The 18,230-nt window shown below is 40.4% G+C and overlaps 2 protein-coding genes across 2 annotated transcripts in view; one reads left to right on the forward strand and one right to left on the reverse strand.

The window, feature by feature from the left end:
• Window positions 1-18,230, forward strand: part of ITFG1 (integrin alpha FG-GAP repeat containing 1) — a 212,439-nt gene that overhangs the window by 190,482 nt on the left and 3,727 nt on the right. The window contains exons 15-17 of the mRNA XM_073307742.2: window positions 7,391-7,515; window positions 9,172-9,254; window positions 17,898-18,015. Coding sequence (XP_073163843.1) covers window positions 7,391-7,515; window positions 9,172-9,254; window positions 17,898-18,015 — 326 coding nt within the window. The remainder of the gene's footprint in view (window positions 1-7,390; window positions 7,516-9,171; window positions 9,255-17,897; window positions 18,016-18,230) is intronic.
• Window positions 5,134-18,230, reverse strand: part of LOC140896254 (borealin-2) — a 185,346-nt gene continuing 172,249 nt past the window's right edge. Inside the window, exons 12-13 of the transcript XR_012154489.2 lie at window positions 6,722-6,815; window positions 5,134-5,559 (exon numbers count right to left, since the gene is read on the reverse strand). The gene's annotated coding sequence lies outside the window, so the exon portion shown is untranslated. The remainder of the gene's footprint in view (window positions 5,560-6,721; window positions 6,816-18,230) is intronic.

The raw sequence follows: 18,230 nt of genomic DNA on the forward strand, positions 1-18,230 counted from the left end.
GAACAGTATCCTGCCACCAGTTGTCATGGAGTCCCCGGGCGATGCTGTGGAACTGCTCCCTACGAAGCCAGGCAGGACTCTGGTGAAGTCTCCTCTCTGTGAGCAGACTGTCTCCAGGGCAAACCGCTCACTAAGGTCACTGCTTTGAAAAAAGGTATTGATACACATCGCTGCTGAGTTTTTGGACTTGTTAAGGTTACAGATAAATTATTCAAAATATAAGAAGATCCTAATCCTACAGTAGGTATTGCAGAGCGTTGTGCATGGTCCCAATGAACACCTTTCTTCTAACAGCCAAGGCTATAGCATCTTAGTCCTAAGAGGAAAACATAAATTTTCAAAGCACAAATGGTCTCCACAATAGGCATGTTCTTATGGTTATATTATATACCTCAACAATACTTGATATTTCTATGGCACATCAAAAGACATTCTTGGAAGAAACTGTGGTTGCCATTTCTTTCAAAGTGCCCTCAGAGCCCCACAAATCTCCTTATTTCCCATTTTACACCCCCTCAAGTTTCCCTTGCCATCTGACAGAGATGGGGTTGGTGCTGTTCTCACTGCCACCTGTCAGTGCTGGTCCTTGGTCAGTTGGAGGTGTTCCCAGAGAACAGTGTGTGGTACTGTCCCTTCACAGCCCAACAAAGAATTGACTCTGAATATCAAACCAAGCACGTGCTGAAGTTCTGCTACTGTTGCAGTGCGATGCCATTAATCAAAAATGCAGAATATAAATAGCTTATTCAAGTACCAGGCTTTCCACAAACTGACTTAAAGTAGAAGGATTCATAATTAATGCTATGGTGTTATCCTTCGAACACTCACTGTGAGCACAGATATTCTTATGCACCTATGTGTATGCTCTGTACATCATAGTACAGACTCAGACAGAAAATAGAAGTCCCTGTCTCCAGAAGTTTATAATGCATAACTACATTTTGTTATATACTGTTGTTTGTATGTTTTTTGTGTGGACACATTTCTTTAGCTGCTAGTATCCAAAAGAAGATCAAAAGGAAAATTATCATTAAGTAGTATTCTTAACAGTGAGTGATTAAAAAATTGCAATTTAGAAGTTATGAGCACACAAAATACTTGGCCCTAATACTAATACAGTGCCTCAGTTCATGTTAGTAGTGTAAAATACATTATCTAAATCATCATAATAGATTATGCATTTATTTATGCTGTAGCTTACATTATTAAAGCATTCTGGTGCTTTCTAAAATCCCAAATGCAATATCATGTCACCCACGTATGTGGGACTCGAGAAGACACTACTATCAAATACACATTGGTCACTGTTTTTCTATTTTTTGCTTGTTCTGTAGTTTGTTTAATTGAAAGCAATGGATTTACAAGTATAAAAATACTGAGATAAAATCAAAGTCTTTGAAAATATTGATGGCAAAGAGTCCTGTGGCACCTTGTAGACTAACAGAGGTATTGGAGCATAAGCTTTCGTGGGTGAATACCCACGTCGTCGGATGCATGTAGTGGAAATTTCCAGAGGCAGATATAAATATGCAAGCAAGAATCAGGCTAGGGATAACGAGGTTAGTTCAATCAGGGAGGATGAGGCCCTCGTCGAGCAATAGAGGTGTGAACACCATGGGAGGAGAAACTGCTTTTGTAGTTGGTTAGCCAGTCACAGTCTTTGTTTAATCCTGAGCTGATGGTGTCAAATTTGCAAATGAACTAAAGCTCAGTAGTTTCTCTTTGAAGTCTGGTCCTGAAGTTTTTTGCTGCAGGATGGCTACCTTTAAATCTGCTATTGTGTGTCCAGGGAGGTTGAAGTGTTCTCCTACAGGTTTTTGTATATTGCTATTCCTAATATCTGATTTGTGTCCATTTATCCTTTTACATAGAGACTGTCCAGTTTGGCTGATGTACATAGCAGTGGGGCATTGCTGGCACATGATGGCATATATTAAATTGGTGGACGTGCAGGTGACTGAACCGGTGATAGTGTGGCTGATCTGGTTAGGTCCTGTGACGGTGTCGCTGGTGTAGATATGTGGGCAGAGTTGGCATCAAGGTTTGTTGCATGGATTGGTTCCTGAGTTAGAGTTACTATGGTGCGGTATGTAGTTGCTGGTGAGAATATGCTTCAGGTTGGCGGGTTGTCTGTGGGCGAGGACTGGCCTGTCTCCCAAGGCCTGTGAAAGTGAGGGATTGTTTTCCAGGATGGGTTGTAGATCACTGATGATGCGTTGGAGAGGTTTTAGCTGAGGACTGTATGTGATGGCCAGTGGAGTTCTGTTGGTTTCTTTCTTGGGCTTGTCTTGCAGCAGGAGGCTTCTGGGTATTCGTCTGGCTCTGTTGATCTGTTTCCTTATTTCCTCGTGTGGGTATCGTAGTTTTGAGAATGCTTGGTGAAAATATTGTAGGTGTTGGTCTCTGTCTGAGGGGTTGGAGCAAATGCAGTTGTACCTCAGCGCTTGGCTGTAGACAATGGATCGTGGATGTGTCCAGAATGGAAGCTGGAGGCATGAAGGTAGGCATAGCGGTCAGTGGGTTTTCGGTATAGGATGGTGGTAACATGACTGTCACTTATTTGCACCGTGGTGTCCAGGAAGTGGACCTCCCGTGTAGATTGGTCGAGGCTGAGGTTGATGTTGGGGTGGAAGCTACTGAAATCGTGGTGTAATTTTTCTAGGGTTTCCTTCCCATGGATCCAGATGATGAAGATGTCATCAATGTAGCGTAGGTAGAGAAGGGGCGTGAGTGGACGAGAGCTGAGGAAGCGTTGTTCCAGGTCAGCCATAAAAATGTTGGCATATTGTGGGGCCATGCAGGTGCCTATAGCAGTGCCACTGGTCTGGAGGTATATATTGTCACCAAATTTGAAATAATTGTGTGTGAGGATAAAGTCACAGAGCTCAGCAACCAGTTGTGCTGTGGCATTGGAAGGGATACTGTTCCTGACAGCTTGTATTCCATCTGTGTGTGGGATGTTTATGTAGAGAGCCTCTACATCAATGGCTAGGTGGCTAGGATGGTGTTTTCTGGAAGATCACCAATGCATTGTAGTTTTCTGAGGAAATCAGTGGTGTCACGGAGATAGCTGGGAGTGCTGGTGGTATAGGGTCTGAGTAGAGAGTCCACATATCCAGACAGTCCTTCAGTGAGAGTGCCAATGCCCGAGATGATGGGGGCATCCGGGATTTCCAGGTTTGTGGATCTTGGGTAGTAGATAGAATAACCCCACTCGGGGCTCTAAGGGTATGTTAATCTGTTCCTGTGTTAGTGTAGGGAGTGTCCTGTGTAGATGGTGCAGTTTCTTAGTGTATTCCTCAGTGGGATCTGAGGAAAGTGGCCTATAGAATTTGGTATTGGAGAGTTGTCTGGCAGCCTCCTTTTCGTAGTCAGACCTGTTCATGATGACAACAGCACCTCCTTTATCAGCCTCTTTGATGTCAGGGTTGTTTCTGAGGCTGTGGATGGCATTGCATTCTGCACGACTTAGGTTATGAGGCAAGCGATGTTGTTTTTCCACAATTTCTGCCTGTGCACGTCGGCAGAAGCATCCTATGTATAGGTCCAGACTGTCATTTCGACCCTCAGGAGGAGTAATTCTTCTTGTGCTGTTGGTGGGAGGGTATCTGTATTTCACTGTGCTGTTCACTGTTATTTTGAAAGTGTTCTTTGAGTCGGAGACGGCGAAAGTAGGCTTCCAGATCACTGCAGGACTGTATCATGTTTGTGGGGGTGGCGGGGCAGAAAGAGAGTCCCCAAGATAGGACAGACTCTTCTGCCAGGCTGAGAGTGTAGCTGGATAGATTGACGATATTGCTGGGTGAGTTATGGGTACCACTGTTGTGGCCCCATGTGGCAGGTAGGATTTTAAATTGCTTACAGTCCCTTTTCCTTTGTCGAGAGGTGAAGTGTGTAATGTAGATCTCCTGTCTTATTTTAGTAAAGTCCGTTTGTATGGAAGGTTGGTTATTTATGAGAGTCTCCAGGTTGGAGAGCTCTTTCCTGTTTGTTGTATAGGATGCTGATCAGGTGGTTCCTCAGTTTCTTTGATAGTGTGTGGCATAATCTCTCACTGTGGTCTGTGCAATATATAGATAGCAATGGATTTTTCACCTTCAGTTGGTATGATGTCCATCCGTTTGCATTTGGAAAGGAAGATGATATCTGTCTGTACTTGTGCAAGTTTCTTTATGAGGTTGATGGATTTCCACTCCATACGGCTAAATGCAGTGCCTTGCATGGTGTCAAGTATCAGAAGGGTAGCCGTGTTAATCTGGATCTGTAAAAGCGGCAAAGAGTCCTGTGGCAAATATTGAGTTAGCCACCCTTATGTTTTGGAAAAATGTCCACTTCTTAGATTTGTGAACACAATTATGCTCAAAATCAGAAAGATCCAAGATTGTTTTTGATTGAATTTTTGCTGCATTCTCTTATGTTCTCACATCCTTCGACCTGAGTCAGACATAGTTGAGATCAGTATGTGCTGGCAAGTCTGACACTTGTATTGCATCTTATACAGATTCCCTGATATTTTTTCATTATTGCTGCTATTATGCATTCCAATAATAAAATCTTCACTGTTGCAATGCACTTTTGTAATTCATTTGCTTCTTTATGCTGTGACTTTTCAGTTTCGTTGATAAATACAATACTAACCAGATCACCTCAGTTTGAATAAAAGATTCCATGATATAAAGAGGAAGTTTTCTTTTTTAAAAGACTAATTGTCTTCCTGCACCACACTGACTTGTGGGAAAGCCTGTAATTTTTCAGTCCTGTCTCACAAGCTAAGACATTAAATCCTTTTAAATTAAATTAAATCCTTTTACCAAAAATCTATTTTTTTAAATAATCATTTTCTTTTTTTCTCAGCCTGTGTATTCATATGTCATATTAAAGATGTCATATGTAGTTTCTTTCTTTATTTAGGAACAAACATTTTAATATTTTTTTTATTTAGTGTTGTGGTATCCTTGATAAATACTATAATTCATTCATCCTTATTACAGTAGAGTTAATTGCAATTTCTGCCTGACTGATATTTGGGATTCCCAACCAAGAATACAAAAATGCAGTTTCATTTTAATAGATAATTTTTAAACTCCACAATTTGCACATTTAAACCATGTAGTATGAAATGATATCCATGAACTCACAGCTGTATAAGAAAAGGTCATAACACGGTAACATCTTAAATCTGTGGCAATCATCACCAGTTCTACCCCCTTGTACAATGTAATATAAGCCTTACAAGCCGAAGAGCTCTAAGGCAAGCTGGCAATTCAAGACAATAGTCACTGGGCCTATGGTACCCTCCCTAGGGAAAAAAAGTTAAACTTCAAGTTAAAATATACATGATGCGAGGCCCTGGATATTTGGAGGTATTTGGTTTTCCGCCTTGCAAAGGGAGCCAGGGATGTCCTGCCCAAACTGGTAGAGACTCCGTATCTGCAGGGAAACTGGGGGTCCATCCTGTGAGTCTCAGAATACCACACTTCTGTGTTCCCTCTCCGTCATGCAGCAGAGGTCACGTAGGTACCATGCCATGGTTGAATTCTACTTTCCGTATGAACATAGCTGGAAAATAGAAACTCAGAAGTGACTGTCAAAGTCATTGCTGCGGTAAGCAGCAGCAAATCCAGCAGATATGTCGTCTTGGCTTGATGTGGAGCACACTGTAAAGAGTGGCTGCTCTTCAGCTGAGTTCCCCAAAAATCTGGTTTCCCCAAATGCAAAAAGTGTGACATGGGTATCTTAAATCAGCTTCCCACTCCTTTAGGCATGTATACAAATTATGTTGTGTTTCAGCATCTTGACTTGGGCTGAACTTACCTTCTGCCTTTAATTGGAGCAGCTCTAATGCTGCTGACAGCTCCTGTGAAATTTCCACACCTTGGATTGAAACCAAGCTCATTTAAATCAATTAGATTCTGATCTAGTTTTTTCCCCCACCCCCTTAACTGAACTATACTTTGAGCTAAAATAAGAAACAAAACTAGTTGGTTATTTGAAAACATGCTCTTCAAAGATAGTCTGGTTCCTTTCTAAGCCCTTATCTCTACAAAAGTGTATCCATGTGTTTAACTTTAAGTTTTAGAAAATTTTTTTTTCTGTAATAAAGCTGAGTTCAGCTGTACCTGATGCAAGATCAGGGCTTAAGGCATTGCCCCATCAGAGGATAAGCAATGAAGGCTTTGTCCACCCTAGTAAAATTACATATCGCTGACAACTCGTGGCAACAAGGGATGCAGCTAAACGCTAAACAGAGTGACAGGCCAATACAAACTGAAATTAAAATGAAAGTGTTCAATTGCTTTAAACACTCCAAGGGTCATAAAGTCAACAGTGTTTCAGAATCCATAAAATAAAATAGAAAACATGTCAGAATATCTTGATCTCTTTGCTCTCAAGTTTTACCATCCTGCCAATGATTACTTCCCTTGGTGGTGGAGTATATTTATTTTTGTCTAAGAAAGGACTGCAGGGATTGAATTATGTTATAATAATTCCTGCCTAGTTGCATAAATAGAACTCAGCCTGCGGCCTCCTACTCTAACATACAAGGTGTGAATTATTGCACCCAAAATTCACAACCCGTCATGTCTTATTGCTTAATTTGAGATACTTGATTTAAAATATAACCTATCAGAGCATGTCAAAGCAGTGCAAGAATTTGACACTCAAATTCCTGTTTAAAAAAAAAATTGTGAAAACTACTTCTCACACTTTGAAAATTTACCTCATGTGGTCACCGGCCAGTCCCCTTCTCCAGGTTGAAATTATTTCTGTTATCCTGGTGAAGGGCTGAAGTGGTTTTATTGTTTATCTTGTTCCTGTTATGGAAACAATAAACAAATCCTTTAATAAGGGGCTTTTTAGAAAACAAAGGATCCACACTTGATCCAAGTTAGTATATGCTGTAGAAGTGCTTGTAGAAGATGAAAAGATTGTAAGAGATTTTGCTGAAATGCAGAAAGTAATATATCTGGAGATCATATGTTGTTAATGAATCTAAAGCTAGCTAAGAAAAATGTGTATCTTTTTCATGATTTCAGTTAATGGCAAATGGTTCTTTGTGTTCAGTTGTTTATAATTATCTATTACCAATGGAGCCAATTTCTGCCCTGGCTTGCAATTAATGTAACTCAGGTTTAAATCAGAGGAAGATTTGGTCTACAGTATACATTTGGTGGCTAGTTCTGAAATTGTTAGTGGAATAAGTTTATTCTTCATGTTGAATGCCCACAGATTATTTGGAAATGCAGGATCTGTCACTTAAGAACAGATAATTGTATTGTTTACTTATAATTTTTAAAACATTATTATTACTGCAGTCAAAATATGTTATTGTGATGAAAGTCTTAAGCAGTAGATTCACTACACCTTTTTTTTTTTAATTAAATTCTAGCTGGACAACTTAGCCAGTCAGCTCATTTCGCTCTCCAGTTGCCTTACAATGTGCTAGGTTTGGGACGCAGTGCTAATTTCCTTGATCACTTATATGTTGGCATTCCTCGTCCTTTAGGAGAAAAGGTAAGTTGAGATTTATCATGGGTGAACTATTTTTTCTGGTATTTTCCTTGCCCAATGAAGTTTTGGGGGGGTGCTGTTCTTAGGACTGCTCTCTTTCAGAACTCAGAATTATAAAGAAACATTTTTCATGGGTATTGAAAACGGTTTGCTGAAGATTACTGTGTGTCCATTTTCTCCAGCATATAGTTTAACTCATTAGCCTCTGAAGTAAACAATAAAACAAAAATATCACTCATGAGAAAAACAGAGAAGTACGCGTTTGTGTGCTGTTTGCATAGAAAAATAGAGCTGGTTTATATTAATAACATTTCAGTTTGCTCTAAGAATCCAATTATTATGCCAGCAACCACACTAATTTATATTGTAATCCCATCAGATCTCCCCAGGTGGATGAGGCCCACATGACTCAGTACTTGGCTGGGAAACACTCAAGAATTCCAGGGTAGGGCAGGAAAACAATGTCTGTCACCTGTTGAATCACCTGCTTCCCTCTGAATTGGTATTGTACTCTTTACCAGCATGGTGCAAGGGGAACGGTTCTGCTGGAGGAACCTTCCTGCTGATGAAATGTGAAACCACGATCCTGACAACTTGTGGTGATGAAAGGTCTCACAATGCTATTTTTAAAAATAGGACTGTTTACTCCAGTGTCCTGACTACATTTGGATAATTAAATTCTGCCTATATAAAATTTCCCTACTGAATCAGTTGGATATAATATTCTCAGAGGTGAAAGTAAGCTGGTATGCCCCAGTATGGCATACCGGCAAGAGCCGGTGCGCCGTACCAGGGTGGATCGACTTCCCCAGGCGCAATTTAAAGGGCCTGCAGCTCCCAGCAGTGGCTGGAGCCCCTGGCCCTTTAAATTGCTGCCAGAGCCCCACTGCCGGAGCCCTGGGGTAGCAGCGGTGGGGCTGGGGCGGCGATTTAAAGGGCCTGGGGCGGTAGCGGTGGCCAAGCCCTGGGCCCTTTAAATTGTCCCCAGAGCCCCGCCGCCGTCGCTTCCCCAGGGCTCCAACAGGCTCCAGGGACGATTTAAAGGGCCGGTGCGGTAGTGGCAGCCGGAGCCCTAGCGAAGCAGCGACAGGGTCGATTTAAAGGGCCCAGAGTTCCGGCTGTCGCTACTGCCCAGGACCCTTTAAACCGCTTCTAGAGCCCCTGGCTGCCGCTGTTACCCTGGGGAGGGGGAAGGAAGCACTTGCCGGTATAGGGTGGGCCGGAGCTGGCTCTGACCTCCCCCAGCCCCGCCCCTTCCGGGGGCCACAGCCGGCCCCAGCCCAGCCCCATACCGGTAAGTCCCTAGACTTACTTTCACCCCTGCGTATTCTTCACTTCCTGCTCTAAACTGGAGTGCTAATGTGCACTTTTTAAACACTGCCATGGTTCACCTCAGAGATTGTGGTATTTCAGTGGTGGATTAAGTGATCCTTGTGTATCATTTTTATTCAGTTTGTAAATTGCTTTGGGATCTTTCAGGATAAAAAAATCTTTATATTCATGTTAGAGAATTATAACTATTTTTTTCCTGTCTCCTGGAAAATTAACTGTGTTTGAGCTTTTTGTTTTTTCTTGTATAACCTTAATCAGAAAAGTTCAGAATATTTAAAATTTGTATTAGTTTGTAAGAAGTGGATATACCTTCATTCCTTCTTTCAGTCCATAAGAAAACAGGAATGGACAGCTATCATCCCGAACTCCCAACTTATAGTCATTCCATATCCACACAACGTTCCTCGAAGGTAATGTAATCGTTTGAAGTAGATTTTGAAAATGATACTATGGATGCAGAACTGTAATTGTGTGTCATGGACTATGAATGAATGATGGTGGAATGATTATAGAAAAGGTTTAATAAAAATTCTAACAGAAAAGGTCTTTTCTTTTCATGTGCAGCTAGTTACATTTGATCATCTGAAGAGCAGATTAGCATATTCAGAACTTGGTGTGTCCCTTCAGGGCAACTGCAGCTGTGTTCCCCCTTTATTGTCCATCAAGGGCAGCCACTCTAGTTTCCAGACACTCCAGCTGTCACCTCTCTTGGGTGGAGACACGTTTCTCCCTCCCTTCTGACCAAGCTATTTCCAGACTGCACCATTCCCTGTCCTCACTGTGTCAATCCCAGCAGAGATAGGCTGCCCAGGTATGTCTGCCTGCTTTCTCTGCAAAGACTGAGAGGTGTAATTGCTACAGTTATAAAGCACAACACAACACTTCCTGTGCAAGCCTACTTCATTCTTAAGGTAAAAAACATTCCACAGTGAAAACAATAAAAGAACCTATATGCGTGCTAATAAGCTTACCAGAGTTCACCCCTATCCTAACATGGATTCTTACAGGAGCTGTCCTTCAAACCCCACATAAGGGGGATTCCTTGTGGTTACAAGTTCATCACAGCTTCAGCTCAGAACAAGCACTCAGTCTCATGAGCCCTCAGGAGGCCCTGTCCTTCCAACCCTCCCCAAAGGATCAGAGCCCTCCATGGACCAGGGATCCTGTCCATTTGCTGTATCAGGTAGAAGACCCTGAGCCAATTTAAAACCAGGCTGTTTGTCCAAAAACCATTGCTTTGTCTGGTCCCTGGAGATTTCAGTTTGAACGAGTATGTGCAAACCTCTCCAGGTGGGTGGCTTCAAAGGGTTGATAACGGAGGAAGTACATTAGCATCCCCCTTTCCCTACTAGAGAAGGTACATACAATGCCACAATAACACACAATTGCATTTTTTATACAATGTACCCCAAAGTATTGACCCTAATTCAGTCAGGTTTAACTTAATTCAATAAACTTTATCTTAATTCCATAAAGTTTGTTCAGGCTATTACAGGATATTGTCAGTGTGTCATACTTGGTATATTATAGATGTGTTCATTTGTGACCATTGCTAAATTGTTGGGGAGTAGGCAGATGGAGAGAGAATATGTGTACATGTTTATGTGGAATATGTGTACGTATTCCCTCATCTGTATGAGAGATTCTTGTAAATAAGTATATAGCTTTATTTCCTTTTGTGGATCATGACAGTCAAATTTAAAATACATTGCGCATTTCACACTATAGTAATATTGGTATTTTCTCTTTAAATTATTGAACATACAGGTATTTGCATAAATGTTTTATATATTTACAGTGAGCATCCATTAAGTATTTTCCAATAAATGAAAACATACCTGCCAACTTTCTTTTTGACCAAGTAGCAAGCATTGTCATGGGGAAAATAGGCTTTTTTTGGTTTCATCAGATATACATTCAGTGTGTCCAGTTAGATACAAAGGTTCTATTCAGTCCTTCAACACATGGTGTGTGTTGCCATGGATACATGTATTTTCCTGTAGCTAAGGGTCAGAGGGTTCCTTGAAGGAGGACTTTCATATTGAAATCAATTTAGAATAAAAACATTTATACCAAAAACCTGAACTTGGCCAGCACTTTTCTGTGCTACTTTTGCTGTTATTGAATATATCTGTCATAATTAGGGGTCTACTTAAATCACGGAGAAATCACACATTTTTCCCAGATTGGTCAGGACATAAATAGCACATTTCGCAGATGGGTAACACATCCGCGAAATTTGCTATTTATACTGTGACCAACCCATGAAAAATGTGTGATTTCTCCACAGCGTTTCTCAGACTGGGGCCCTGACCCAAAAAGGGGTTGCAAGCCTATTAGGGGGTTGTGGTATTGCCATCCTTACTTCTCCACTGCTGCTGCTGACAGTGGCGCTGCCTGAAGCTAAGCGGCGGGAAACCTGCAGCTGCTGCCCAGGCGCCCAGCTCTGCAGACAGCAATGCCGCCAGCAGCAGCAGAGGTATTGAAGAGCGGAGAGCAGCAGCTGCTGGTGGCCATATCATGCCACCCTTATTTCTCTGCTACTGCTGGCCACAGCACTGCCTTCAGAGCTGGGTACCCGGCCAGCAACAGCTCTTCTCCACTCTGCCTTCAGAGCCGGGCAGCCAGAGACCAGATTTCACATTCTGTGATGTGATTTTCACAACTGCGAATTTGGTAGACCCCTACTCATAATAAATACTTGATTAGTCACATTCTTGCTTTCTCTTCTGCTTGATCTTGCAGTGAAGTCAATTTTATATATAATGAAATTATTCTTATATCACAATTTCAGCATTATAACTTTACTGTAGAATCAAATATGAGAAGAGATGAGATGTGACATCCCTTTTATATAAACTATGTTGCGTTAGTGATTAAGCACAAGAATAACATCAGTCAGGTGAATAAGATTTAACATTCTAGCCTTATGTATTTTAAAGATTCCCACGTACAGAAATCTCTCTAAATCCTCTTGCTTTCAAATTATTGGGTTTAGTTTTCTCATAGAGGAAACACATGCAGATATGGACACTGTAGACTGACAATAGGTGGAACTCAATATTGGAGATTATGTGAAAACAGGAGAAATATACATATTCAAAACTTTCACTACACATAGACATTTCCTAAGATTATATCCAGATTTCATTTAAATAGCATGATTGCAGCTCAAGGTGACATACCTGAGCTAGCTGTAATCTAGCTACCTGATGTCCCAAAGTACTGTAGCTGCACCAGCATGTGCTTTAGTGCAGACTAGCCCTACAAGTAATTAACCAGGATTCTGTGTGGACTTAACTGCTCCGGGATCCGAGATAGCTAAATTAAAGACAGCTTGGGAATGTCTTCTTGAGCTCCAGTCACACCCCATGACTGGAGGTTTTAATGATGGGAAAAACGAGTGAAATGATATCATGAGTCAAGAGAGAAGATGAGCAGTTGAGAGGAAGATGATTTTAATCAGGCTGTTTAAAACTTTCTTATATAACTTCAGTGACTAACATTTTGGTGAAAGGAAGTGTTTATTACGGAGTCAAACATACAGATTCAAGCGCATCCCTCTGTACTTTTGCTTTCAGTTAAGATGAGAGTGCACACAGTGCAGCTGCTGTGACACATCAAGGATGTCCTCTACAAAAATAAGGGAAGACCAGACTTTACACATCTGATATTCCTAAACAGGAAAGAAACCCCTTTAAAAAAAAATTATTTCTACAGCCTAGAGAAGTATACGGGATGCAATCCTAATTTGTATTTAAATCCTTTTCAGATTCCTTAAATCCCCAAGCAGTACTTCCACATTTTCTCAAAAGTCCCAGTGAATCATCATTCTCTCTGAATAGCCTTTTCCAATGATAAACAGGCATTAAGGATATTAATCCATTCTTCTATTGACAGAATTGATTCTTTCCTCCAGTAATATAATAAAATAGGAAGAAATTGCCTAAGGAATGAATCCTCTATTCTCTTCAAATATACAAATTATCAGGACAAAATGGTCTGTTCTCTCAAGTCTGCAGCCAGTCAAACTGAACAGTATCACTTTAGAGAGAACTGCTTAATTCATCTCAAGGGGGTTTTAACTTTGAATCCTAATGAAGATTTATAGTTTACACTTTACTATTTCACTGATGATCAATTTAGGTGAAACATCCAGCTATTCTGCAATTGAGTGGAGCTTAAACATCCCCCTTTTCTGACAAATTTGACCCTTGTCATCAGACTCTTCTCCCTAATCCTTCTTCATAATAAAAGTTCCCTTCCCTGTCTCTTAAAGCCAAAACATTTTTAAGACTGGGTGAACAAAGACCAAACATCAAGGGCCAAAATTTCAGTGCTAAGCACAATGGGTTGAGAACAGATGGGTCAAATCCCAGGGGGAAAGGTTACTACTCAGGAGTCACCCTCATTTCCAGAGTAGCTGCATTGATCAGCAGTGAAATATAGAACAGTGCTGACTGATACATAATCATCCTCATAAGGCTTCAAAGTTAAATCTGTGCACTTGTAAAACCCCACATGTGCACCACAAACAGGCCCACTGCAGGTGCAGGACCTTAGAGTCTAGCTACACTATTACTACATTTGCTTGTTTATACCCATGGTTGTACCTTTTTTTTTTAAACCACAGTGGGTGTGTGCACGTCTTGGGTAGGTCCGCCAGTTGTACCCTGTTTTGGAAATTTGCCCTTCCATGTGCTCCATTGCTATCATTAAAAATAGATGGAAGTCTCCTCACCCCAAGAGTTCAAATCTGACATAGGCATGAGCAATATGTCCAGCTCTGGATCTGAACCTCTCCTTAGTTCTGGGTGTTTGGATGGAGTGGGTGGCATTAGGCCTATGTGTACTTCACGTATTAAAAGATCCATTTTTCTTTCTATCTGTACTTCTATGCAATATAATATTATCTGTAGGATACCAAATATTCATTGTATATTAGCAGATTGACTGACTTAAATTTTTAATTGAGTGGACAGTCTATTATATAAAGTATATAAAAGACACTTTTGCCCTTTTTTTAAAAAAATGTGTAACTGGACCATGGGATTTCCTCAAGGATAACACTATGATCTGTTTGGCTATCTCCTTAATTTTATAAGCTGTGTTAGAAGCTATTTTAAAATTGGTTGATTCTTACTGGCTAGCCTACAAATGGTGCCAGAATAAGAAGTCAGGTAAATTACTTGCTTCTTGACTCAATTCAGTGGGACCTAATAGCTCACTGGACTGGGACTCAGAATAGCTGAGTTTCATTATCAGCTCTGGCGTTGCCCTGCTGGTGACTCTGGGCAACTCAATTCATCTCTCTAAGTAGACTTACACAAGTGCTTATTTTAATACTCCAAATGGGAGAATATTGAGCAGTTTATGCAAACAGACCCCAGTTTGGCAAGGTACTTAAGCATTTGTCTAAGTTTAAGCATGTGGGTAGTCCTGTAGTAGAAGGTCTGGAAGGATTCATAGATTTTAAAGCCAGAAAGGGGCCATTATAGCCTGTATAACGCAGGTGATAGAACTTCCCCAGTGATTTCTACATAAAGCCCCTAACTTCTCAGTGAGACAGACCATATCTCTTTAGAAAGACAGCCTGCCTTGCAGTACACTTAGATATTTTTCTAAAAGATTATTACACACTAGTGCAAACAGAAATTGATGCAGGAATTACTGGGTGAAATTCTATGAACTATGTTGTGCATGAAGTCGGATTAGATGATGATGATGATAGTCTCTTCCAACTTTAAAATGTATTAATGTATTGACATGCTTAAAATTTGACACATTCTTAAGTACTTTGCTGAACTGGGGCCATGGCCAGCACTTAGTCACCCATGCCAACAATACATGCGCACATCTCCAAATACAAAAATTGTAAACATATTAGGAATCCTGTTTAAAAATAAAATCTCATTGACAAAGCGTACTTTGCAAGTAATGCAAGGGTACTGTTCTTCAAATTAGCAATAATTAAGTTTCTATACAGTCTCACTGCCATTGATATTTTTATAAATTCTGTTGTACCACTTTCAGCTACAACCAACCTCTTGGGCACTTTTATTTGCCCCCCTTGTGTTTCTGAAGGAATGTTTTCTGCAAATTTATTTAGAAATAAAATACACATTGGTTTCATTTTTCAGTCTATTTCAAGGTTTATTGACTACAGAGACTGACCTTATTGGTCAATAAATTTTGATTTAATCCAAAAAGGGGTCTATATTTAATTTCTGCCTTTGAGCGAGTCACTTAAAAAAATAAGATATGCACTGAACTACTACATGCAACAATCATGTAATATTTAAAAGAAACAAAAAATGCTGTACTTTTAAGCATATATAATAAGAGGTAAGCAGTAATACATACCTTAGAAGATTTTGCCACTGGAGTTTGAAGCAGAGAGTGGAAGGCGAGGCCTGAATGGCAATGTCTTATTTGGTCACAAAGTTTGAGCTGAATGTTTAAAATAATGTGAGCTTTAAAGGTGGATTATTCCTATTTGAAAATATGACAAACTTGTGATGGGCTTGAATTTATCTTTCTTCAGAATAACTTAAATATTTTTAAAAGATCCAAGTAGTAGTTAAAGTTACAAAAACTTAACAAATCTGTGCCTCAGTTTATAGGTAAAAAAGGTATGAGGCTAAATAAATGGCTGTGAAGTGCCTTGAGATTTTTGGATGTAGGGACCTATGGCTCAGAGGGTTTTGTGTTAATATTTGGACATGCAGGAAATGAACTACTTAAGCTAACCATACTGCAGACGTGGACTTTACATCGCAAGCCCAGATCACTCCTCCCATAGACAAAGTCAGAAAAGGGCATCAGGGAGGCTGATAAATTGCCCCCTAAGGGGAAGGTGCTGGAGAGCTGCAGGATAGGGAGGGATGCAGTTTCTTGTGAATCCATCTGTTTTTACAGAAATTCTGTAGATTATGCCTAATATGTCAGCTCTCTAAAAGGCTAACATTTTTATGTTTGCAGGTTGAAAACATTATATCCCATCACCACAAATGAGGCACTTGCAGCTAATTTTGCTGAAATACTTAAGTAAAATCAATATCAAACAATTTGTACTTAAGGAAAGAATGAGATTACATTTGATTGGCTATAGTTATCTTACAGCCTTATCTGACTGTACTGACATCTTGACAGGTTTCAGAGTAACAGCCATGTTAGTCTGTATTCGCAAAAAGAAAAGGAGGACTTGTGGCACCTTAGAGACTAACCAATTTATTTGAGCATGAGCTTTCGTGAGCTACAGCTCACTTCATCGGATGCATACCGTGGAAACTGCAGCAGATATTATATACACACAGAGATCATGAAACAATACCTCCTCCCACCCCACTGTCCTGCTGGTAATAGCTTATCTAAAGTGATCATCAAGTTGGGCCATTTCCAGCACAAATCCAGGTTTTCTCACCCTCCACCCCCCTACACACAAACTCACTCTCCTGCTGGTAATAGCCCATCCAAAGTGACAACTCTCTTCACAATGTGCATGATAATCAAGGTGGGCCATTTGGAAATGGCCCAACTTGATGATCACTTTAGATAAGCTATTACCAGCAGGACAGTGGGGTGGGAGGAGGTATTGTTTCATGATCTCTGTGTGTATATAATATCTGCTGCAGTTTCCACGGTATGCATCCGATGAAGTGAGCTGTAGCTCACGAAAGCTCATGCTCAAATAAATTGGTTAGTCTCTAAGATGCCACAAGTACTCCTTTTCTTTTTACTGACATCTTGTTTTTAACTCCCTGTGATCAGTAGGGTTGGTTTTCATAAAACACCATATCACACTGGCACATCTGATGGATATGAAACCAATAAAACTATATTTTTGGACGTAGTCTTTAATGGCACAGAAATGTGCTACAACTCAGGAGTAAGCTTTCTGGATCTTAAACACCTTTATTATCAATGTGAAAAATTATTCTGATGTGAAAAATCTTTCTAGTTTCATAGTCCGTAGTGTACTGTGCATAAGGTACTTACTACATGATTTAAAATCAATTGTTATGAATACCCAAGTACAAAAAAGTGGAATAAAACAGATTAGAAAGATTAAGTAACTTTGTCTCTTAATACACTCTACTAGTATGGGATGTGCAAAAATGTTTGTCACAAATACTGAAATTGTTGCTATTTCTGTATCTCATAGAAATGCCCTGTTGTAACCTGATTTAAAGTCACATTGTTCCCTGATAGAGTAAAACCAAGAGCACTCAGGAAACTCCACAAAGTTTGTCAGGCAGACTTGTTTATAAATTTCCCCTCCAAATGCAGGATTTTGTGGAGGAGACAGGAAGCAAGGCATCCGTACCCTATGAAACCCCCACTTCATTATCTACAAGGAAATGAAGTACTACTCTACAGTGTGATGACCCTCCATGATGCTGCCTGGCCTCTCTTTTTCCCTGGAAGCACAGCTGTCATTGGCTGTCCTTGCCATGCCTGTACAGTGGGTTCTGATACTTACGTAGGCACAGAGAGGAACTTAATGCAGCATTAATTTCTGAACAGTGTAGATATGCAGATGACTGATGGAAATGTACAATGACTGCTCCCCAAGTCCCCTGCAGTGCCGTGTTGCAGCAAAGGGGCTTTCTTGGCAAAAGAGGCAGCATGCCAGGTGGACTGTTTCCCTGCTCTTTTCCCTTCACCTAAGTCTCAGGCACGGCTTTTTTGGAGGCTTATCCTGTGCATTTTATTTTGCTCCCTTCCATGCCCACTGCAAAAGAAGTGCCACGTTAAGGAGTGCCTAAATGAAAGAGTCAGTCCCTGCGGCTAACCATAGCACTTCTGTGAGTAGTTCAATAGAAACTAAGCTTAGAGATGGCATTAGTTGGAAATGGCAATGATATTAAACCCTATATTTGTAAGTAAACATTATTAGGGGAGGTCTTTCAGTAAAGCCCCTGGCTTTTGAAGACCAAGTCGTGGGTCACCGTACTACCTTTATATTTTTGTAAACATAATCTCTATTGAATCTACTCTTTCTCCTAATGAAGAGTGACTGAGGTTTCCTTTGCTTCTCCTCTTCTGTGTAGCTGGAGTGCCAAGCTGTACCTGACCCCAAGTAACATTGTGCTGCTCACAGCTATAGCCCTAATTGGAGTCTGTGTTTTTATCTTAGCAATAATTGGCATATTGCACTGGCAAGAAAAGGTAAGCTTAATTAAGTGGAAATGATTTTCTACATGTATCTTTACTGTACTTTAAACTTCCTAATATTTTAATATATGCCCTAAGCTGTGTTGTTTTGAACAGTGTTTTTCAGTTTGAAAAGTTTTGGGGGATATTCACTAAATTCATCAATCTATAATAATCCTCTCATTCTTGAAAGGTATCAGACTATATTATTGTTCACAAAATTAGGAAAA

The sequence above is a fragment of the Lepidochelys kempii genome, chromosome 12 (assembly GCF_965140285.1).
Source record: "Lepidochelys kempii isolate rLepKem1 chromosome 12, rLepKem1.hap1, whole genome shotgun sequence".
In the NCBI taxonomy this organism is placed as follows: domain Eukaryota; kingdom Metazoa; phylum Chordata; order Testudines; family Cheloniidae; genus Lepidochelys; species Lepidochelys kempii.